The 25,208-nt window shown below is 45.7% G+C and overlaps 1 protein-coding gene across 1 annotated transcript in view; it reads right to left on the bottom strand.

Annotated features, from left to right (window-relative positions):
• LOC119175127 (UDP-galactose translocator) overlaps positions 1-25,208 on the bottom strand; it is a 149,056-nt gene that overhangs the window by 47,216 nt on the left and 76,632 nt on the right. Inside the window, exons 2-3 of the mRNA XM_075894693.1 lie at positions 8,094-8,345; positions 2,053-2,132 (exon numbers count right to left, since the gene is read on the bottom strand). Coding sequence (XP_075750808.1) covers positions 2,053-2,132; positions 8,094-8,345 — 332 coding nt within the window. The remainder of the gene's footprint in view (positions 1-2,052; positions 2,133-8,093; positions 8,346-25,208) is intronic.

Raw genomic sequence — 25,208 nt, 5'->3', positions numbered from 1 at the left:
CATGCGTGAATGCGAGCAAATGGTCTGCGCAGCCAAGAAGGAGACAGAACCGTTCTAGATCATCTGAAACCTTTCAGATTATGTCTCCGCACTCTTTCTTTCTGTCTTACACTCTTCTGCGCTTTAGCGATGGTCGAAAGCCTGTTAAAGAGCGATGCAGGGCTTTTGATGGCAACCGCGTCATCTGTGGAGCACACTTGTTACCATAGTCAGAATATTTGGGCACTGCGCTTTTATTTTTACCTCCATTACAATTGTTACAGCGTTTAACGTCAAGGGCTAGCTGCACAACGGGAAGCTTGCGCTTCTTTGAGGAATTCGATAAATATTTCAAACAACTGGGAAAGAGACATACAGCGTTTTCTTTCAGAGACAGCCTGAAAAAATGCCTCTTCTCACTCGAAGATTGCGCTGAGTCATAGCCACTCCTGCAGCTGGTCACAAAACACCAAGGGCATAGCCGGGGGCTCGCACACTAGGCCCGTGCCCTCCCCCTTCCCCCAAAATTTCTTTTTGCCATGGCATAGAAAGCTTAAAATGACCATTTCAAGAGGGTGCCCCCTCCCCCAATTTCCTACTACGCACCTGCAAAACATCGAGGCATATTTGACGCGAAGATCTTAGAGAGAGGTTCAATTCCATGTGCGGCGTGACTACCCCTACTGTGCATACGCAACAGGCAACAGCTGGCCAAAGCACAGCCAGAGCGCGCTAGCACGTCCAGCTTGTGTAAGGAGATAGGGAAGACGCTGTGGCCTCACTTAAAACCTCACCCCATAAAACTCTCTCAGCAAATGCGTGATGGTGTCGGGGTACAAGATTGTACAGATGCACGATGAATCAACGCCATGTCGGAATGTGCTGGAACTTGCTAGTGCATTCGGACCTGCGTAAATGACTGTGTTAAGAAGCTGTGGCCTCTCCGTCTTACACTCTAGCTCTCAGCATTAAATGCCTGTTGAGATCGCGGAGCTGCGGGTGGAGGAGCGGAAGGCTCGACGCGCCAAAGCACAACATAAACATCGGTAGGCGAACCCCGAGCTCCGATCTAGGGAAACCCAGCGCAAATGGCAACGTCGGCAGAAAACTGGTACAGATAAAACGTGGGCTCGACATGCCAAAAAGCAATGGCAGCGTCGGCAAGCAAACTCTGCCATACGCAACCATGACGTCGAAGCTAAACGCCAGCATCGAGCCCATGTGTCGACTGCAGACAGACGACACAAGTCCAACGACCCTGCAGAACCCCTCGTTAGACAACTTCAACGCCGGGGCTTCAACGGTGTCGACGCCACTGAATAATACTGCAGTGATGCTGAGGCAGACAGGCTAAAAAACAAGCGTCTTTATTAGAGCGAACTTGTGCCCACGTGTCTAATGACTATGGTCGTCGAGTCCGAGTAGCCGAGTGGCACAAATTCAACTATCTTCCTCTTCCCCGTAGGCCAAGCGCACGAACCCGTGGCGCATGCCAGCCGGGTCTTGCTGGTGCTCTTGCCACGATGATTGCGGCGGGCTACTTGAACGTGGCCAACCTGTCGCGGCAATGCCGAATATGGCCATAACACTAAATATGCAACATTAGACCAAACATTAACGTAAACACCCAGTCAAACCTATGCAAACGCGGTGTACACCGTCGATGCTGCTTCGCATCGCCTCATGGTCTCTGTTAGCGGAGGTTGGTATCATTTTTTTATCACAAAGCCCGCGGCATTATCCTGGCGCATAGAAAACCAAAGTGATAAAAAAGCGCACGCTTCGGCGCCTCTGCCCGCTGCTTGTACCAGGACTGTCCACATCGCTCACCCTCGGGCCGACAGCGCTGAGCGCGCCACTTTGCGGGCGCGACAGAAAGGGGTCGGGTGCGGTGGCGGGGTTTGACAGCTGAAATTGTCTAGTAACTTTGGTCATCTTCTAAGGCGACGTGTCAGCCTTTGTCGCGAATATCAAAACTACAACAGAAGCAAAAATATACTGTAGAGGAATCACGCAGGGCTGCCGTTCGCATTTCATTTGATGCCAGCAGTATGAAGTGTGATGATGTCTCACCTGACACGTGGCTGCATCCAAATGGGTGGCCCCAACATAAAGCAGGTTGTTCTGGATGTTGTACACCAATGATGGCACAGCTACCTAAAATCAAAAGACAAGAAAAGTCGCAAAAAATAGCAGACAAAAGCTGCTGCTGTCTTTAACAAAAGTGCTCGCAAAGCATAAACACTTAGGAGTAATCTGAGCAACTTAAAGGGGTGGTGCCACCATGTTCATGGCTAGCACGTTCTTCACTGTAAGCGTTTTTTATAGCTCTAAGAAGCATGTCACAGATTTCTGAGGCGAGTGTTAAAGGCGATGAACTGAGAGGATACTGGGTGGCATAACTAACATGGTTTAACAATAACTAAGATAAAAACTAGAAGAAAACCTAAACATAAGATAAAAACTAGAAGAAAACCTAAACGAAACCCTACTACACAACTATACAAAAATACACTAACAAGATCATTAGTGATTTCTAAATCCAGCTAAAATATGGCGGCCCTCGCACACATGCTCTGGGAATTTAGAAAACCTCCTCCCGACTCTACCTCAAACAAGTGGGAGAGGTCCCTCAGGAGTTCACTTCTCGCCAACCAACAATGGGCCGGTGTCTCCCCAACGTGGGAGACGCCCGCTACGTGCTAAGCACGTCCTGCAGGACTAAAATAAAGTTGTTTCATTCTATACTCAACTAAAGTCTGGCCACTTAGGCCTTGCTGTCAGATCAAAGTCTGAATGGAACACTCTTACTTGTTCCACAAATCGCCATAAGTTCAACTTGTATTGTGTTGGGTCCACGGTCAATGCTGCCGACGATCCTCTTCAATTGCTGCTCAGATGCATCATGGTCAGCCACGCTGCTGTAAGCCTTTTCTCAGTTGCAACTCATCGGCGTCGGCGTCAGTTAGGCCTGCTACGGTCCTGGCCTTCTTTCTCGAAGCAACGACATGATAGTCCAGGGATTGCTACTGGCTGACGTTCGATGGGCCACTGCTGGAGATATGTCCGGCACTGCGGCAAGATGCTGCAGTGCCTTCGAGAATCCTCGCCAGAACGTCATCGTGGTCAACCGCTTGTGGCCTCTGCTTCTCTTTTTATTGCCGCTGTCATCATTACTAGCAATGCTACTCCAGCTACTGGTGGCTGCATTTCTCATAAACTTTCCGGCATGATTCCTTTTCACTGCACTCCTTTCGCTTCATTGCTCTGCCAATGAGTACATTGCATTCCCTAACCGCATCCTCGATTTTTTTCCCAGTTCGTATCAGGCTCATCTACTTTGCTCATTCTTGGCACATAATCCCATATCAGGTCGAACATAGCCTTCTCCAAGTACATTTCTTTCAAACAACCAGTGTAATATGAACCTGCCACTTTAATGCGAGCTTCTAGAAGCCTTCTTACCGAACTATCTACAAAAATTACTGTTGTGTACTTGCCTGTAAGATTTGATTCATCCACTAGGCTCCTATTCACGAAAACAATTTTGTGCCCTGCTTACATTTCTGATAACTTTCAACTTCTGTCCATGCACCTCTCCGTCTACCAATAGTGAACAATCTTCTTGTGAGTAAAGCTTAATTTCCTTTATTGACTCTTTTTTTTTTGAGGGGGGACCTGCTGCCCTTTTTTTACAATATCACTGCGCGAGTCCACTATAAATGCTACTTTGTTAGTAGCATTAAAGTCTTTCGTTTTACCTCCCAGGGAGTCCACTATGCAGGCTACTTTGTCTGTAGTCCCTGACTTACATCTCATTTGCATGGTGTCCTCTGCCATTGCACTGCTGCCACACTACTTGTGTATGTGAATGGCATCTCCAGTTTGACAGTTCATAGCTTGGTGCCCAATGCGGTTGCACAGAAAAACCTTGAGTGGTCTGCGTGACGTGTTAGGTACCCCCTGAAATCTACTCGTCTCATTTGGTTTTGCTCTGGCACCATCTTCATTTCCCTTCCCCAAATTTCTAAGTTTCTAAGCTTCCAAATACTAATCGGCACGTTTTGCTACCTCATCAAGTGAGGCTACCTTTCATTCTTTTAGAAAAACACTAAACTTGCCAATACAGCAATTCAAGAATCGCTCTAAAGCCATATGATCACACACGCCTTCCTAAGTTTTTTTTCGACATTCGCCACCGCCATCCATCTTTCAAAAATATTTTAACAAGCAACACACAAACTGCTTCGCCGTCGCTGCATTCTTTGGCTTGCACCCCTGAAACTGCTCCTGATCTTCTACTATCAACCAAAATCTTTGTAACATTGTTTTCTTGGCCTTATCATAATCCATAAATTTATCTGCGGGTATTCTGCCAAAAACACTTAAAGCTTCCCCAACAAGACACCAACTGAGTGGCGTTGCTCACTCTGTTCTTTCCCATCTATGACCCACACAATTATTTCAAATCTATGCAAATAGGCATCCATGTCATCCCGACTTTCATCAAATGGAGCTATGAACTTTCTCGGGCATATGTGGGTGGTTTAGGCGACTATGAACCAGAGGATACTGATGTAACACTCTGCCATTTTGCGAAATCCCATTTAGTTGTGCTATTCTCAACTTTAGCTTGAGAAGCTCTTTTTCGCATTCAAACTTGCGCTCTTTTTTCTCTCTTTCATACTAGTGTTCTCTCTCCTTCAGTGCTTCCTGCTTATCCAGTTCTCTAGGAGAATTTTCAAAAACTTCGAAGTCTCCTCCTTAGTCATTCCTACATCTTCAGCTACCGATGTCAAGCGTTCCCAATCCAGCTCTGCACTCCACGAGTACCGGTGACTAGGAAGAAAAAAAGTGATCGTAGAATCTCCAGATCCCAGAAGTTTCTGATCCTGGCACAGGCTTGCTAGCTGTTTTGTCACAGATCTCTGAGGAGTGTGCTCATGGCGACGAACTGAAAGGACGTTGGGCGGCACAACAAGCATAGTTTAATAACAAAAAAAGAAGAAGAACTGAAATCTCAATGAAACACGACAGCCAGAACCCCACATAAAATGCACTACACAACTATCTGAAAATAAACTAGCAACACGATCATCAGTCAGCTCTAAATTCAACTGGAATGATTAATTGAAGTCTGGCCACTTGGGCCTCACCGTCGGATCGTAGTCTGAATGGAATACTCTTACTTGTTCGATCAATGGCCGTAAGTCCAACTCATGCTGTGTTGAGTCCACGGTGGATGCTGCCGACGATCCTTTTCAATTGTCGCTCCGATGCATTAGGGTCAGTCACGCTGCCATAAGCCTTTTTTTGTCGGTTGCTGTCGGTGACGTGGCACGTCGTCGTCGTCAGTTAGGCTTACTACAATCCCGGCCTCCTTCCTCGAAGTGACAACGTGACGACACGGAAATTGCTGCTGGGCAACATTCGAATGGAGACTGCTGCATATATGGCCAGAACGGCGGCAAAATTTTGCAGCGCCTCCGAGAAGCATCACCCGAGCATCGTCGAACTCAATGGCTATGCCACGGAGTACCAGCATCACGGCCTTTACAACCAAACACCCACTGTGCCTATCAATAAAGTGTAAGTTCTTACGCAATCTTCTCCCCTAGCCAAGCAAACAAGGCCAGCTCATCTCACTGCCATCTTTCATTATAGCTCGTGTCACTAGCATGGAGCCGTGTACTCCTCTATACACGCGCTCATGCCTCTTCCATGTGTTTCTTCTCCAACTTTATGGTCTTCGTCATCCCTGCCGTCTCCTTACTCATAACAAAACATAATACATGCATGATACATGCATCAAGATATTTCTATTGTCGCTAGATAATTTAATGTCCTAATTCTGTTGACAATTTTCGGTTTCGATTGCCGATCTGGGCAGTGACGCAGAAGTGTAGGTGGCTTGGTCAAAAGACCATACAAAGCTGTGGCGCATGTCGTGCAGAGTATCGTCTGCTCTTGCACATGTGCGAGCAACACAGGCACCTCATAAACAAATATGTTGATAGCTGCAGCAGCTACAATGCTTTGCCCATACATATGTGGTGAAAGTCTGAAGGTCACTCACCTCATTACAGATCTGGTGTTACGTCACTACAACTCTCACTGCCTTTCCTACAGAGCTAGATCACTGCTGGATGCGCAAGCGATGGGCCTCGATCGGGAGAATGAGCATTTGTGGACAGTTTGGAAGTGAATTAAAATATATTCTAAATATTCCCTAAGTCCGACCCTTCATGTAGAGTGTCCTTGCATGCAGAGGAAAGCCACAAGAGGCTTGTTATACAGTTGAATGCCGCTACAACGAACGCCACTTCAACGAAATTCCCGCTACAACGAAAAATTTACGGTTCCCCGTCAGCAGTCCATAGGAGTCGATGCATAAATATTTCACCACAACGAACACTTCTTTTACTGCCGTCCCGCTTCAACAAAATTTCACGATGCGATTCCAGGCTCAGATTATTGCTATACAGTAAACCTAATCTTTAACACTTTGATGCATTTTCAGGACCTGAAAATACGTCAATGAAGTATTTCTTTTGTCAGAGCAGTCTCATCGTCATCGCTATCAACCAATGGCGGTGCCCATGCTTGCTTAACAGCGCTGGTTTCTGGTGGTGTCAACGCGTGTTTCAGACTTCGTCGACGTGTTTTCAATTTCTGAAAATGCATCAAAGTGTTAAAAATTTGGTTTACTGTATAGCCGCAGACGATCCAAAGCTACTCGGCACGAACCGTGGAACGATGCCTTTTCCAATTCCAATGCTTATAATTTTGTTCGCGCTTGACCAGTGTGGTAACTAATCAGAGCAGCTGTTCGCTCGCATTATCAACAAAATCAGCTAGCCGCGAGTGATGGTTGATAAGAATGGCATAAAATAAGGCAAAAGTCACTGCTCCATGATACCCTGCTGCCATCTCGGCGTTTTGGCGACGGACAGCTGTTGGTGTTAACGAGTTAATGCAACTGTTTAGTTCGTTCACGAAAGCGGTTGTAGTCATTTTTTCAGCGTGCTTTTCACATTGGCCTCGCTATGCATGGGTGAGAATCGCGTCGTGACGCCGCTGGCATGGAATAAAAAGCAGCGGACACTTCTTGAATTTTGAGAATAAAGGTTCCTTTGTTTTGCTAGTTCATATCGGCTATATTTTCTCGATTTCACTACAACGAAATTCTTGCTTTAACGAAATTTTTTCTGCGCCCCCTTCAATTTCGTTGTAGTGGGGTTCGACCCTAGCATCAAATGGGATGGCACCACCCTGTCAAGAGCGAACACGCAAAGTAGCCCCAAAAATGGGCAGAAGATGTCTACATACATTCATTAAAGCATGATTATTCTGTTTAGATCAATATTTGAGCCATGAGATATGCTATATCAGATAGCATTTAACAGCCTGTATCAAAAAGCAGGAGCACTTTTTCATTCAGCACTGGAATGCTACCCCAACATAAGTCAGCTACTGCATTAGAAAAATTTTATTCCTTGTGGTGGTAAAAAAGCTTTGCATGGTGTTAGAAACCACACCAACCACAATTATCACAAATAATCAAACTTACAAAACAAGGCACAAAGTACTAAAATGACTCACTGGCTACATAAAGCACTTTGAACAGAGGTCTTCAAGTCTTCATTAGCTATCTATGCCGCATATCCTAGTTCGATAGCTAATTCATTGTGTCCATATGCAGGGTTCTTCAAAGCTATCTATGCAGCATAGCCTATTTCGATAGCTAATTTATTGTGTCCAGATACAAAGGTGTTCCACATGGCCGAAATTTTATTAGTAGTGGGCACAGGGCTGGTAGGTGCTGTCGACTGCCATTTTATGCTCGGTGTGCAACTGCCTGGCGACTCCCCTTACTATACAAGATTATTCTAAATGCTTAGTACTTTCTAACTGTGCATGAACGTTGACTCTCCTGTTAGATTTTTATGAGATGGCAGTTAATTTTTCAAACCCAATGAGAAATTCAACAATGTATTCACTCAATATCCATCCCCTAATGAAGTTTTGTTTTGTTACTTCCATGTTCAAGGCATCACCACAAGAGGAGAAATTAACCAATCATAGAATTCAGCAAAAAAAATAAAACAATACACTTGCCTTGAGTGTGTCCCAGGGCTGCAACACTACAATGCGGTGAATAGAAGAGTGCCACTTTTGGAAGCTTCCTTCGTCCACACGTACCATGATGAGGCATGTTGCCAGCTTTATCACCTCTGCCATTACAACAGCTGTGCTGGCTATGAAAAGGTCTTTCTGTGTGCGAGCCATGCGCATGGTTAAATTAAGGGCCGCATTCTGAACCGTCAGAGTCACCAGGGATGCATACTTGAGTGCTTGTTGGGTTCCTGCATATGATGCAAGTAGTCACACACTCGCACAGCATGGCTATTAAATCAAAAACACCTGCAACTGGCTGCATGAAGTTGTGCACTGTTACCAGAAAACTGCTCAAAAGGATAAGCACCAGAGAAATCGGGCAAGCCCCACTACAGTATACAGCAACTCTGAGTGTCTCAGAGAGAGAAAGAAATAAGAAAATAGAACTGAAGAGAGCAAGTGAGAAAAAGAGAAAGAAAGATATTCATGTAGAATATTTTGTTGGGCTAGTTGGTGCATGCTTTAGGGAATGAATAGGGTGCAAACAAGACGAAAAGTTACTAGACAAATGAAACAAGTTGTTAGTCCATGTCTATTCTTGTGTTAGTCTTGTTTGCACCTTATTTCTTCCTTAAAAGAAAGAAAAAGACACAAAAAAGAGAAAAAATGTAGAGTAAGAGAGAAACAGAGAAATAAAAAGAAAGAAAAACAAAGGGAAGAAAAAATAAATAGAAAGGGCAAGAAAGAGAAAGCAATAGACAAAAAAAGAAAGACAGAAAGAAACATACAGAAAAACACAAGAAACCGAGACAGATATATGAAAAAAGAATCGTAAAGCTTGCACTAAGCTGTTCATGGCTTGAATAGTGAAACTGGGTGATTATTAATACTAATCTCGTTGCTTCTAGGTCATTTCTAAGCCTTAGCTAGGTTATGCAGGCTGCTTCTAGGTTTCTTATAGGTCATAGCTTGGCTTTAGCTTAAAGATGCCAAGGTGTTCCTACGTTGATTCCGAGTGCAGAGAGGTTCCAGTTAAATCAGAGACAATCCCAGACACGACACGGGTGTCCTAACTCCAGAGAAAGAAACCCACACTGAAGACTAGTGTTCACACTGTTGTTGATATGGGCCTTTCACTTCAGGGTCTTCTTTGCAGCCTTTCCTGTTCCCCAGCATTCGCTCACTGTTTCGCTCTTTTCTTATTTTCCCTCTTGTTTCTTCGATTTTTGCCCACAAAACCTGTCAGGAATGCTCAGCACAAACTGCACCTCATTGTTGGAGAAGGTTCGCGATTATTGTAGATCGTTCTGTTAAAATTGTGCGCAAGACGCAAACATTCCAGCTTATTGCAGAGCTTGCACAACGACCAGTGATAAGGCTGGAATATTCGACGGCACATGTATAAATCCTGACGTGCTTCGTCGAGCGACAGCGAACTGACCAGGAACTTAGAGGCCTAATACCTTGAGGGCATGACCTCCACTGTTTCGAAGGTATTCAAGCGGGCACCTGCATCTTTTTTCCTGCAAGACAGCGTTTTTCAAAGGAAGAACGTCTTGCCGCTTCTAGCCAATTACCTTCTTGTAGTGCCTTCAGCATTGTGACCATAAGTCTTACAGGCCCTCCGCGACAACCCTATGGATGGCCACCTTTGTTTTTCTTGCACGTTTGCGAGGATACACAAAAAGTACTATTGGCCACGCCTTACCGCTGAGGTTACCCATCACGTAAACACCTGCCGAGACTATCAGCGATGTTAAGCAACGCCAACTAGACCAGGTGGATCTTTGCAACCCATCGAGCCACCACGCTGGCTGTTCCAGCAAATTGGCATGGACTTACTGGGATCGTTCCGGATGTCGAATTCAGTGAGCAAATGAATCGTTGTAGGTACAGACTACCTCACTCGCTATGTTGGGACAAGGGCTTTGCCCAAAGGCAATGCTGCTGAGGTGGCAAAGTTCTTTGATTAAAACACCATCCTGTGCCATTGTGCCCCAGAGGTTTTCATAATCAACAGAGGTACGCCTTTGCTGCGGAGCTAACTCAGGCGATCTTTAAATACAGCCAAACAGGCCACCAGTGGACCACCGTTGACCAGGCACAGACCAATGGCCTCACCGAGCGTCTTAACAAGACCATCGCCAATATGCTGGCCATGTACATAGATGTTAAGCACAAGACATGGGATTCCATCCTTGTGTATGTGATCTTTGCATACAGCCGCATAAGAAACGACACAGATGATGCCGTACAGGTTGGTCTACAAATGACTCTGGCAACTACGTTTGACGCCATGTTACCAAGATCAGCGACAAAGAAAACATCAACGTGACTGCCTACCTCAGTGCGCCGAAGCTCAAAAACTCACCCACCTCCAGATCAAGAACCAACGACCAACCGCCGCCGTTACAATCTTTGACGACGCTTTGTGGATGGAATACCAGCTCAATGACCTTGTTTGGGTGTGGATACCGATATGCTGATGTAAACTCAGTGAAAAAATTCTGCGATGTTACTTTGAACCACACAAGCTAGTTCAACATCTTAGAACACTCGACTACGAGGTTGTCCCCAATGGCATCAAAAACTCTTCAACTCTCAACAGAGGCCTGAGCAACCTTAAGTCGTTCACGCCATGTTCCTAGAGCTGTTTCATGTGCGTTAATGAACATAAGGACTGTATTCTTTGTTGTTGTGTGTCTATTATTGTGCTTTATTGTATGTACTTATTCATCAGTGTACTTTCTCGCTTTATTGTTATTTTTATTGCATGCATTTTCCCCCGCGTTCTGTTTTAAACATCAGGATGTTGCTTTTTCAAGAGGGCACAATGCCACATGCATTTATTATTTTCACTTTTGTTTCATTCAGTTTTCACCCACGAAGCCTGTCAGGAATGCTTAGCGCAAACTGCGCCACATTGTTCGAGAAGGTTTGCGATTATTGCAGATCACTCTGTTAAGATCGCACTCAAGATGCGAACACTCGAACTTATTCTAAAGCTTGTGCGAGGACCAATAATAAAACTGGAATATTCGATGGCACATGAATAAATGCCGACATTCTTCACCGCCTGTCAGTTTTATCAACGCCCAGTTTTATTGACGTTCACCGATATCATTGTACAGTGGTTTCGCTCTGGTCTAACTTTCCGTCTCCCGACCACAAGTTCGGCCAAATAAAGAGTTTCATCTTAGATGTGCGATTTTCTGCCTTTGTGAACGTCACGACCACCTGACAGTATTCAGGGTCTTCGGCCAGTTGCCATCACTCCGCAGTCATTTTTGGGGCGGCCATCTCCACTTCTAGTTGGCCAGTGGTGAGCAGTGGGATTTGTCAAACTTGCGTGGCACACATCCGTTTATAACATTAGTTTACTGGCAGGCCACACACACATACCTAGGCAAGCTTTAACAGCTTCACTGTTAAGGGAAGGCCACCCAGCTACACTCTTTCCTTCAGGCTTGGCACCACCAGCGCACAGTCGCCATCATTACTTTCTGTACCTACAGAGCTGATCTGGGCTCTATCTATCATAGTTATTATATTTAGCAATGTGTATCATCCACATAAGTTGGGCAGCAGGTGTATCACTACCTGTATTTTCATTTTCATATAACGTATTACATGCTTCAAGATAGAAGATACGGCTAAGGCCACTGAAGCTGTTGCACTTGTTTAATTGCAAAAATCACACATATTGCCAATTCCTCAAGTTTATTATCGCCCCGTTACACTATGTTCAGGGCAAACTGTGCCTACAGTGTTCGAGAAGCTTCCAGGCTGTAGTAGATCATTTTGTGAAGATTAAGCCCACTTTGCGAACATCATAGATTATTCTGGAACCTACATGGTTGTTAGCGATAACGCTAGAATATTCAACGGCATGTGTACCGACGTGCTTCACCACTAGTCAGTTGATCGCCGGCCAACGCCTTGTTCGTCGCTATTAGTGCCCCTGTGTTGCTGTAATCTGAACCTCAGTTTTCTGGCCACAAGTTCGGCCAAATAAAAAGTTTCATCTGAAAATCGAGGCTGCTGCCTTCGTCCACATCACGACCCCATAGCATCTAGTAGAGGTGCTGCTTCTTTAATGTACTGAACGCCCCCTTCAAGCTGTGAGCCCAGCCACCGTTGCGGAGAAGACACACGAGCAGCGAGTTAGCCGTAAGCAACAAGGTCTGCCACCAATGTCGGGCTTCTACCTGACGGGACACAGACGACCAAGACCTTAACGTTGACCACGGAAACAATGACAGCGCCTGTGCCGCCTGCATCGATCCTGCTCCAGCAACCCAAGAAACTGCCAACTTTCCCCAGTTCCCCACTCAAAGACCCAGAAAGCTGGCTTGAAAGGTTCGACCGAGCTGCCCTTTTCAACACTTGGACCGACGATGACAAGCTGCGGCACGTTTATTTCACCCTGCGAAATTTAGCATGCACATGGTTCCAGAACCAAGAAGCTACACTTCGTACATGGGACCTTTTTTTGTGCCACCTTTCTGAACACCTTCACAAGTGTCGTCCGGAAGGAAAGAGCTGAAGCCTTATTGGAGAGCCGTGCATAGCTTTTAAATGAAAACGTCGGCATGTACATAGAAGATATGACCTGCTTGTTTCGTCACGCCGACCCCGAGATGGCTGAGGACAAGAAGCTCCGATTCCTCATGCGTGCTGTCAAGCTGGAGCTCTTTGCGAGACTAGTTCGGAACCCGCCCAAGAATGTCGACGAATACCACACGGAGGCCACAAAAATAGAAAAGGCACTCAAGATAAAAACAAGGCAATACAACCGCCGCTCTGCGATCACGAAATATGCTGAAGTTCAAGCCTTTAGCACAGACGACCTGCGCGAGATCATCCGAGCGGTCATTTGTGAAAAGCAGCTTAAGATGTTTCTGGAATCACAGCCGAGAGTGAACTCGTCCGCCAACATTGTTCCTCAAGAAGACCAGCAAGCATCAGGAATTCCCGAACCACTGCAAAGTCATTGGAGGCTATGAGCTACTCCACCCAGTTCACCACAACCTTCCCCTGAGGCCGCATCAGGGCGCTGCCCCTCCGTAGTTCCACTGCCAGACTCCGCCAGTACCACCAACGATGCCATGCCGCCCACTTGTCGGCCAGCAATACACTGCACGGAAGACCTGACACGGAAGACCTGTTTGGCCTGCCCCGGACCACTACACACTATCCAATGTTTGGCATGCCCCGGACCACCACACACTATCCAGCCACACCTACCGCTGCTACCAGTACCTACATATGGGACTGGGTGGCTTCGCCATCAATGCACCACGGCCGCAGTCAGGGGAATGGCCACATGACATCACCCACTACCTGGCAGAAGCACAATGGACACCATGAACTCTTTCCCGATCACAGTCGCCTAGTTGCCACATGTCACCGCACCACCTACTATCTATCTATACTATCGCCCAACCCGCGGCCGGTCTCCAAGCCCGTATCCGGGAAACTAAGGGCAGCAACCGATAGAGATGCGGTTGCTGTGCGACAAACTACTGAAGATCCTCCTCCAACGACACCGCGACGCAACTCTCCAAACACGACCTGAACCAGGCAAAGCCCTGACAACGAAACCTTACGTACTGAAGACGATCTGAGGACGCAACATGGAAGCAGCGGAACAAGCCGACACAGTTGTGACTCGATGCCACGACCTATACTCCGTTTCATACATCAGGTGCAACGCTGTGAAGGCTAGGCAAGTAGTCCGTAAAAAAAACACGAGGTGTTGCTCCGTGCGGTTTCGTAGCCGAGTGGTCTGACGCGTCGCTGCGGAGAGTTCACCGTAGTTTTGAAGTGCATGGGTTCCATTTTTGCCATTTTTGGTTCCATTTTTGAAGTGCATGGGTTCCAAAGTGCCATTTTTTCGAAGCTGCCACAACAAGTAAAAAAAAAAACGGCGGCGCGGGTCGCGCGGAGAGCGAAAACCTGATACGAAAGCGACAAACATAAATTACCAACTCGCATATTTGGATTGTTTATTCGACAACACAGGCGTTTGTTTTTTAACCTGATGACAAATATGTATGCTTAGAAGTTTCCTGAGAAGCATTTATTGATTCTCGTACACCCCAAGCGACGCACTACTTTTTGGTCGCGGCAGTACACAGCGCAAACAAGAGCGCTAGCTTTGACAGCGTTGCACACGATGTATGAAACGGAGTATAACTACAATGCGAGATGACGAACTTGCGACCTCGACGTTCTTATTGACGGCCCCAGTGTGACAGCTCTCGTCGACACCGTAGCTAACTATTCTGTCATCAGTAGAGCTTTTGCCACGAAGCTGAAGAAATTAAGCACACCTGGGAAGGCCCCGAAATACGGACAGCTGGAGGCTACATAGTAACGCGGGAGCGAATCTGTACGAGAGTCTGCGTTAACAACTGGATTTACCCCGCAAGCTTCGTAGCACTATAGCGGTGCTTTGTAGTACTACAGCGGTGCTTTGTAGTACTACAGCGGTGCTCGAGAGATGTGACCCTTGGTATGGACTTCTTAAGCCTTCATGATGCAGTCATTAATCTGAGATCCAAGTCAATAATGCTGTCAACAGAAAAATCCCTACCGCCACACACACCATGCGGAAAGCAGGCCTTGAATGTACTGGAAGATTAAATCACCATTCCCCCCATGCTCCAGTACCAACATTTTCATCGGCTCTCAAAAATCAACATACCTGCAAGGCAACCAGCACTTATTAATCAGCCGTGAGATTTGCGTGGCAAAAGGAATAGCCGAGCTGAAAGGAAGGAAAGCAATAGTGATGCTCACAAATTTCAGCAACGAATACAAGCACATGAGCAAAGGCACGACGGTTGCCTATTTTGAAGAAATTGTGGAAACCAGCAATGCTATCGCCCTCGCCAAATCTAATGAACCCACTTCAACGAATCGAGGTCTCCAAGAAAATTTCAACGTCAATCCGAGACTTTTGAAGCATAAGCAAAAATGGTTGAGAAGCCTGTTCCGACGACAGGAGGACTGCTTTTCATCGTCATCGTCGAAAATTCGGCAGACACCAGTAGCATAACATCGTATCACGACAGAGGAGAGCACCAGACCACCTCGTCAGAGCCCGTAGAGAGTTTCGATGCGAAAGCGGGAGGCAATAAGGAAGCAAGTCGACAACATGCTACACGACATCATCCAACCTTCCAAGAGTCCGTGGGCATCACCTGTGGTGTTATTGAAGAAGAAGGACGGCACACTATGCTTCTGCATTGATTATCATCGCCTGAACAAAATCAGAAAAGAGGAGGTGTATACTCTCCCACGGATAGACGACACTTTCGACGGACTCCACAACGCGAGGCATTTTTCACCATTGAACCTCAAGACCAGCTATTGGTAAATTAAAGTTGATGAGAGAGACCGAAAGAAGACCTCCTTTAAACACCAGACGGCCACATCGAGTTCAAGGTGATGCCTTGTGGCCTTCGTTCGGCCCCCGCGACTTTTCAACGTGTTGTGGATACTGGCCGGTTTGAAGTGGCAGACTTGCCTTGTGTACTTGGATGACATCGTTGTGTTCTCCTCTAACTTCGACGAACACCTCCAGCAACTTGAAGCTGTACTTCAAGCAATCAACACCTCTGGACTCACCCTCAAGCCAGAGAAGTGCTGCTTCGCGCACGAGGAACTCATGTTCTTGGGCCACGTGATAAGCAAGTATGCCCCAACCCGCAGAAGACACCTGCCATCACTGCATTCCCGCCACCCATTGACAAGAAGGCCATGCGTCGAATTGTCGACCTGAGCATCTATTACAGGTGGTTTGTTGAAAACTTCGCCCGAATCGCCGAGCCACTCACTAACCTTACCAGGTCCGATGTAAAATTCAAGTGAGAAACTTCGCAGGAAGAAGCATTTCAAGAACTAGAACGACGCCTGCAGACGCCTCCGTTACTTGCACATTTCAATAAATTCGTCAAAACAGATATACTACAGACGCAAGCAGTGTAGGACTTGGCGCCGTTTTTGTGCAGCAGACTGACGGACAGGAAAGGGCCGTCAGTTATGCTAGCCGGTCGCTATCAAAGGCAGAGGCCAACTATTCTACAACAAAAAAGAGTGCCTTGTCATCATTTGGGCTGTATCAAAGTTTCACCCCTACCTCTACGTAAGGCCCTTCAAAGTTGTAAGTGACCACTACGCCTTGTGTGAGCTGCAAACTTGAAAGACCCTTTGGGTCATCTCACAAGGTGGAGCCTGAGACTGCGAAAATTCGGCATTTCCGCCGTTCACAAGTCCGGACGAAAGCACTCCGACGTCGACTGCCTTTCTCCTGCGCTGTCGACGCACCACCGCAGGATGACCAGGATGATGACTGCTTCTTGGGAACCGTAAGCGCCGACGATTTCGCTGAAAAACAAGGAGCCGATTCGGAACTCAGGGGCCTTATGGAATACCTCGAGGACAATGCTGCCGTTGTCCAGAAAGTATTAAAGCGAGCACTGACATTGTTTGTCTTGCGAAACGGCATTTTACAAAAGAAAATTTCTTGGCACGTGGAGCCAAGTACCTTCTCGTTGTGCCTTTCGCATTGCAACCAGAAGTACTCCAGGCCCTGCACGAAGAGCCCACGGCTAGACACCTTGGTGTTTCCCGCACGCTCGCCAGAATAGAGGAAAGTTATTACTAGCCTTGCCTGGCTGCCAATGTTGCTCGTTACGTGAGGACTTGCCAAGATTGTCAGCAACGGAAGACACCACCGACTAGGCCAGCTGGACTTCTGCAGCCCATCGAGCTACCATGCCGACCGTTCCAGCAAATCGGCATGGACCTGGACCTACTAGGGCCGTTTCCGACCTCGACTTCAGAAAACAAGTGGATAATCGCTACCAACTACCTCACACTTTATGCTGAGGCAAAGGCCCTGCCTAAAGAGAGTGCATCCGAGGTAGCGAAATTCCTTGTTGAAAACACTGTCCTACGTCATGGCGCGCTGGAGGCCCTCATCACCAACAGAGGTAAGCCTTTGCTGTGGAGCTACTCAGGCGACCTTGAGAAACAGCCAAACAGGTCAGTACCGGACCACTGCCTGCCAGGCACAGACCAATGGCCTCACCGAGTGGCTCCACAAGACCATTGCTGACATGCTGGCCATGTATGTCAACGTCAAACACAAGGCGTCTGAATGTGAACTTCACATACAACACAGCGGTGCAGGAGACGAAGCAGATGTTTCCATACAAGTTCGTCTACGGAAAGAGCTCCATAATGACTTTTGACCCCATGGTGCCAAACGTCGCTGATGAAGCAAACCTTGATGTCACCGTCTATCTTCAGCATGCAGAAGAAGCTTGTCAACTCGTCCACCTGCGCATCAAAACTCCGCAGGTGACCTCAACGGCCTCCATCACAATCTTCGACGAAGCTTCGTAAAGTGCCAGCCCGGGGACTATTTCTGGGTATGGAGGCCGATACACAGACGTGGATTCAGTGAATAACTTTTGAGACGGTACTTCGGACCAACGTCTCCACCCACTCGACTACAAGGTTGTCTCCAATGGCATCACGAACTCTCAACAGCAGCGTGCGCGACCTTAAGTAGTTTATGTCATGCACCTCAAGCCATTTCATGCGTGAACCTGAAAACATTATTTTTGCTGCTTTGTTTATTGCTTGTATTTATTGTTTATTTTCTAACTTTAGTATTGTACTTTAATCATATGTTAAAGCATCGGGACGATGCATTTTTTCAGCGGGAGGCAATGCCATATCCTTCCTTAAGCTTGTTATCGCAAGTTATACAATGTTCAGCGCAAACCACGGCTATGGTGTTCAAGAAGCTTTGAGGCTGTAGTAGATCGTTTTGTTAAGATTATGACAACTTCGCAAACATTAGAAAATAATCTGGAACCTATGTGGCTTAGCGATAACGGCAAAAATTTTCAAATACATGTGTATAAATGCCAACGCGCTTCACCGCTAGTCAGTTAATCGCCGGACGATGCCCTGTTCGCCGCTATCAGTGCCCCTGTGTTGCTATAATCTGACCTTCATTTTCCTGGCCACAAGTTCGGCCAAATAAAAAGTGTTACCTGAACATCGGGACTGCTGCCCTTGCACTCGTCATGACCCCATGACAATATATTTTTAGTTTTTCTTTACGATAGCAGACAAAACTAAAAGGGGTGGTAATTTGGGCTAGTTGATTGTTTATGATCGTATAAACAGTCAGAAAAACAAACACACAAGGAGACGACCAAGCCATCGGGCAATAATAAACTTAGCTCTTCACTGTTTTCACTAATGGTGTTTTCCGGGATATTTCATATATGTAATCTTCAGAAGACGAGAATACAGCACATGCGATTATTAGGAAAGCGGATATGATCGACAAGTTTGATGATGATTGTCTAAGCAGCCCTTCAAATATTCTTGACAAAAAAAAATTCTGCGAATGATATATATTGAAGTTTCTTGTGCCGTCAGTGCTATAAACAACAAGTTAAAAAAAACATTCGGAAGCAAACAGTGCTCGTTTGTCTCTTTCTGTGCGTTTACCATTATTGCACTCTATTTTTACAATCAAAATTGATCAAGGCAGATGCATTGTAAATAGAATAATAATACAATTCTGTGGCTGAGTTCTTTAAAAGCAATGTGATTGACCAAAGCTTCTTTGGCACAGCTTCTGAAGCAAATAATATGTCCCTTAGGAGCAGTTACTTGCCACACATTTCTGGTCAAAAATATTTGTCTCCAAGCCGGAGCTGTTGCACTAGATGTCAAACAAAATTGATTCATGCACGCATGAGTGCATATTCATTTGGAGTACTTATAAACATGAAATTAGCCAGGGAGTCTACTAATTTGCTTTTTCAATATTCCCTGACTTTTCCGGGTTTTCCATGTATATTTGAAGCAAATTACATGACCGCCACGTCTGCTTGGAAAACTTTGTGCACTGAAAACAGACGTTCGAGTGATAGAAAAAAAAACAGGCGCTCCTATAAAAAAAAAAAAATGTACCACAAGTGCTCCGAATGTTTTTGAGCACGAGCAGTAAATATGAAAAAATATGTATATCTGGCCAAAATGAAACCTCCGAGAGAGAGAGTAAGCAAGTTGGCTGTTTAATGTTTGGAAGAACCAGAAAGCAAATACACGATTTAAAATTAACTGCAGCTAAATATTTAAAGAAGCCCACGACAGCCATACAATGCAGCCAAAGCTGCTAGAAAACGTATAAGTGGCACTGTGTAAAGAAGGATGCCGGCGTCCACTCGGTTCCGCCATTGGAATATATTCTAGTTCACAATAATGATTACAGCCCAGGCCGCTCATGATGTGCGTTGGATTAGATTGACCTGTATTTACTGATTCAACTATTTAGGTAATGGACTCGATTGGATCTGATGCGGCGTGGATTTCTGTATTTACTATTGATTTGCATTCCCACCCAAATTGCACACCCCTAGTATATACTTTTTTCAGAAAAAAAAAACTACTGCTCACATTCTTTGCGCCTTGCATTGAACATTGACTAAAAACGTCGCAAGAACGGAGCCTTACTGCATAATTTTCATTATTTCATTCTTTTCTTTTCCATGACGAGCACATTAATTTTGATGTTTTATTTCTCTGGGCCCTGATGCTTTGAGTTCGACAAAGTCCTCAGATGCCTGCAATGAAAGCTAGGGGTAGCGTTTAAAGCGATGACGTTTGAACATGTGCTGAGAAAAAGCCATCCGTCAGGGCGTGACAGCTCTCTAGATTCCATAGATTTATCACAGATACAAGCAACTTACCTTCGTTTGTGCACTCTTATATGGATATAAGACTAAAAAATGATCACATATTTAATAATACCATCTCAAGAAACTGAAATGAAAAATTTTAATGTAGTTACTTAACTCTACCCTTGAAACGCGAGCTACCAGCAATAAGTGTGTAGCTGAGGACGCTTGCCGTTGCATCGCCAATCATAATGATAGTAATAATCATATTAATAATAACAGAGGTGAGACGGCTAAAACTAAATTGAGAGCAATTTTTGAAGCAGCAAAATTTTAATTTTGGAGCAGGAGAATCTTGCTTCGGAGTAGTTAGCGCCATTTAATATGTCATCCTGGGAGCTTGATAATACAAATTTTTTGCAACGTGGGGGCCCCAGTGCATATTTTAATTAGCTTATAATACACATATCACTGAAACAGATTTCGAAGAAATATTGCCAGGTATGAACTGCACTACCTTTTTACATATGTGACTTATCTAGCTCTCGTATCAAACATGTGAAATAATATTTAAAAAAAGGTTTTGCTGAAAACTAGGTAACAGTGGTCCTTCACTTAAAGAAAAGCCTGACATAATAGCGTCATGAGCTTTTAAAAAACAACAAAAGTGCGCTGCACCACCGTTTGCGGCCACCTTGTGTAAGACCACCTTCAAGAGTGCGGCGTGGAAGTCAACAAACCTCGCCGCACTCACTATCTCATAAAGCGTGTGCGTATGGCACTAGATGATCAGTGAATGATACTGATAACGCCTCTCCACGCGAGCAATCATGCATTATTAATACGGCACACGTTGACCAGTTCTATTTTTTTTATATCACAGGTCATTACTGTCAATGTAAAACTCTCGATAATATATCGACTTGCGATTGCCGCCCGTGCTGCGACTCGCCTAAAGCACTCGCAGCGCTTTAAAGGTTTATGTTCCTCGCGGTTAAACAAAACATGAATATGACCTCAGGAAACTACGTGACCTCATATGCCCTCGCTAGACATGTGAATTCTACAGGCCACCAAACTGACTGGTCAAGTGTGAGTGTTCTGGCCAAAGGAAAGCTTGCATCATGCCTGCATCTGAAATGCCAGTACATGTAGGCAACTGTTCACATGCTGAACAGGAGTGATGGGACGCTTCCAACAATGTACATCCGATGCTTACGTCACTTACTTAGGCGTACTTCATTTCATTTTTTAATTTTAAGTTTGTTGTTTTAAAAAAAAAGTTACAGGATCAATAAAAAATCCACAAGCAAGGGTCGCAAAGTAAAAAAAAAACTGTATTGGGATGCTGTGCCTTTCTTATGGCTCTTTTTGTGAACAAGGAACGTAGCGGGTGCCATAATGTCAGTAAGCTTTGCATTCTTTTGGAAGGTGCATCCTTTCGCGTCTTTACTAAGAAGCAGAAGTTGTGCACTGCTTTGTTTTTTCACACAACGTTTAGCTGTTCACTGTAGCTGCAGCCGAAAGAGTGGCTTTTTAAATTTTGATCTATGGTAATGCTTATTTTTGCGATGGTCGCACAGGCTACAGTCAGTTTCCATGACGAGGCCAGGTTTTTCAGAAATTCCCCGACTTTTCCATGACTTTTCCAGAAGGGTCCCAATTCCCTGACTTTTCCAGGTTTACTAGGTTGGTAGACACCCTGTTAGGTCCCTGTTCATCGCATTTCTGCTTACATCCCCAATTTTATTAAACACAGTCACCGCAAGCCACCTAACACTTCCGGAAATTCGCTCAATCTTTCGAAATTACTCTGGCTTTACCTGGTGCTTACAATACCGGAAGCACAAGCTGTCACAATTTTCCATGCGTACCATTCATTTTCCAAAAAATGAGGGCCCGCAGCTCTTCCCGCAGGATTTGCCTAATCATTTTCCCTAGAGAGCTTTTGGAAACGGTAGAGTTTTGAGCTGCGGCACCTACAGGCGTTCGGTCGGGCAGGAGGTCAAAGTGGCAGCATCGTTGGCAGAGTGTCTGCTCAATGATAGTCGCCTCTTTGATAAATTCATTAAGTGTTGTTTGTGAATTTTGTACAAGGCGAATGAAAAGCGGTTCCCTAACTCCCCGCATCAGGTGACAAACTTTCCTTGCCTCGGGCACGTCAGGGTCAGCGCGGAAAATAGAGGGGCCATATCCTCAATGAACATGGCGACGCTTTTGCTTGTCTTTTGCACGCGGGCTTCAATCATCTGTTATGCGAGATCCCACCGGTCTGCCCTCAGGAACATTTTGAAAAGCGTACAGTGGAAATTTTCCCAAGTTTGAAAAGTAGCCTCCCTATTCTCGTACCATGTGGGAGCGCTAGTTTCCATCGCGAAGTAGGCACGGCAAAGTTTCTCTTGTGCGCTCCAGCGATTTACCACAGCGGCTTGTTCGAACTGGTCGAGCCAGTCGTCGACATCATGCGCTTCTCCGCCCAAGACTTTGCGAACACAAGGAGGCCACCTGGGAAAAAAGAGTCGCCTGGGCAGCAGGAAAATTCGCAGAAGTTGTAGGGGCCGCCATGTTAGTAACAGGAGATGCAGTCAAGAGTTCCGGACATAGGCCTGAGAGGCGCCGACTAAATCGGTGTACTGGAGTCATAATGAAATGTTGAGGCTCCAGATTGGGTGCACGGTCCCGAACAACGCTTTCCTGCATCAGGTTGCAGGCTCCAGCACCTCTACCAGTGTCGCAACATGAAGACAGAGGTCGTATTGAAGAGGCTGAGAAACAGGCAGCGGGCGGTCTTTTTATTTACCGTGCGCCAGAGCATTTCTCGTCTTTCTCGTTACTGCCTTCTGTATAAAAGCGTGCAGATGCGCATATGCGCTGTCACCTTCGTCTTTCTCGCAGCACGCACGTGGCAATATGCTTCACCATGCAACATGAAATATTGCAGTATTAATGGGTGGTCAAGCGTCCATTGCCAACGAGCATCAGAATATTTGATTATCATAATGGCTCGGTGGTTGAAAGCCGGTACCCCACTACAAAAGGCACACGGGCTACTGTGCCTATTTTCTTAAGGCCACGTATAGTGGATGCGCAGCAAATTTGAAAAAGTTTCATGCACTAAGTGTTTGAAATACGCGCTAGGAACAGGATGTCGCTATCGCGTTCAACTCCTAAAGGTGAAGCTTTAGGGTCTCATTTTTTTTTTTCTTCAAAAAACTGTGTCCTGTTTAATGGTTCCACCACTGTGATCACGTCAGTGCCCCGAAAAAAAAAAAATGATGTTGGATGTAACGTTTGGTCAGTTCAGACGGCTCAGTCTCCACCCACTCAAACAGAAACAGAATGAGTAGTTCATCCGGGAGTAAAATTTGAAAAATGAAAGACAAGACACGATGCACGATGAATCACCCCTGCACAGCCTGCACGAATGCGCCACGAACGCGCTGGATGGATGGATGGATTTATATGGCTGTACCTTTAGATCGGGTGGGCGCTAACGCCCTCTAGCCGTAAGACTTAGTGAACCAACAACTAGATTTATCTTTTTTTTTCTTTAAATAGTGAAATTGAGGATTGGTACTTTGCAGTGAAAGATTTAATTTTCACTTGTGCCTTGATTCTAGCCACCAATCAGGTAACCTCCTTCAAGTTATTTCAACCATGACTAAGAAATCTTAGCGCCACAGAACGGAAACAAAAGAAAGAAACGTAGACAACACGAGCGCTAACTTCAAACCAAGTTTATTAGGAAACACACATGAATATATACGAACTCCAATCACAGAAATCTCACGCCTACTTTTTTACACATATATTGTTATACAACGTCATACAAAAACAAAAAACGTAATATCAGGAAATAAACAGGTAAACGCGCATGTGCAAATGGAACCAAGAAAACTTAGAAAAAAACTTAACAGCCCCCCGAAAAAACCCTACAAACGAAAAATGTGACACCAACTGCGCATGCTTACCTCGGTGAAACTATGAAAACGTGCTCATTAGGAATGAAAATTCTTTATCGTGAAGGAGTACAGACGGATGACTCACGCACTTCTCGCCACGTTTTCGGATGAAGCAGGCCTCAACTAATTCTCGGGTTAACTGCTCTCTGTGACGGAATAGCACAGCTGTTTGATCGAACATTGGAGTACAGCCACACTGACGGCAATGTAATGCCAAGTGGGATGTCGGTGTGCCTTTCAAAGAGCTGTGGTGCTCGCGTAGACGGATATTGAGACACCGCCCAGATTGGCCCACGTAAACGTGTCCGCACGAAAAGGGCGTCTCGTATACCACCCCTTTTACACAAGACACGAAACGAATGCCATGTCTCATTGTGCACTTGCCTTTTTTACCACTTTTTTTATTTTCACGGTGCTGCAGTCTCGGGCAAATATCCTTCAGTTTACTTTTGGCTGAAAACACCACGTTGACGCCAAAGCGTGCCGCCACTCTCTTAAACCGGTGGGACACTCCGTGAATATAAGGGATTACCGAGAAAGGTCTGCTCCCTTTGCATCTTTCCGTCGCCGCCAGCTTACCACCTGCTCTTATGGTTTTAAGCAACCTTTCACTAACAGCGGCTATAACAGCATCAGGGTACCCTGCCTGCCGCAACTTAACTGCTTGTTCACACATGCTTTGTCGAATCAGGTGCGGGCATGACTTTGAGATGGCAGACCGGATACAGGAGCTGGCTATTCCATTCTTTACAAGTCTGGAGTGACCAGACTGGTAGTCAAGCAAGCCCTTTTGAGACCTTGGTTTATATCGCCAGCATAAACCATCAGGGCTAAATGCTAACTGGAGGTCTAAATACTGCAATGCATCGTTCCGGGGTACCTCACATGTGAACGTCAAACCGTGCCCTTGCTCCCTGAACACCTTCATTACATCAATCATTTTTCTGATAAAAACACACCTGTCCACGAAAACCAAGTAATCATCAACATAACGAAACACTTTGATTGCCAGATCAACAAGACTACCCTGTATAGCCCTGTCCACCTTTGCCAAAAATATTGTGCTCAGAATAGGCGCGACACACGAACCGATACATACGCCAGATTTCTGAGCAAATACTTTCCCATTCCAAGTGACGAGTGTCGCTTCCAGGTAACACCTCAGTACCTCGAGGAACCCCTCAACTGACACACCTGAACGAGAGGTGAACTCAAATTCGTCCTCTTGATTCCCAATACACTCCTTTACACTCTGCAGAAGAGGGGCTTGCGGTAAGGAGTAGTAAAGATCCTCGATGTCGAGGCTAAATGCCCTTAAGCCTCCCGAGTCGTTGTTCCTAAGAAAATCTACGAGTATATCCGAACTAGCCACTTGAAAAGGGTCAGCCACAACCAGAGATTCAAGGTTCTTTTGAAGATATCGGGACACTAT

The sequence above is a fragment of the Rhipicephalus microplus genome, chromosome 5 (assembly GCF_043290135.1).
Source record: "Rhipicephalus microplus isolate Deutch F79 chromosome 5, USDA_Rmic, whole genome shotgun sequence".
Taxonomy (NCBI): domain Eukaryota; kingdom Metazoa; phylum Arthropoda; class Arachnida; order Ixodida; family Ixodidae; genus Rhipicephalus; species Rhipicephalus microplus.
This window is presented reverse-complemented; position numbering and strand designations above follow the sequence as displayed.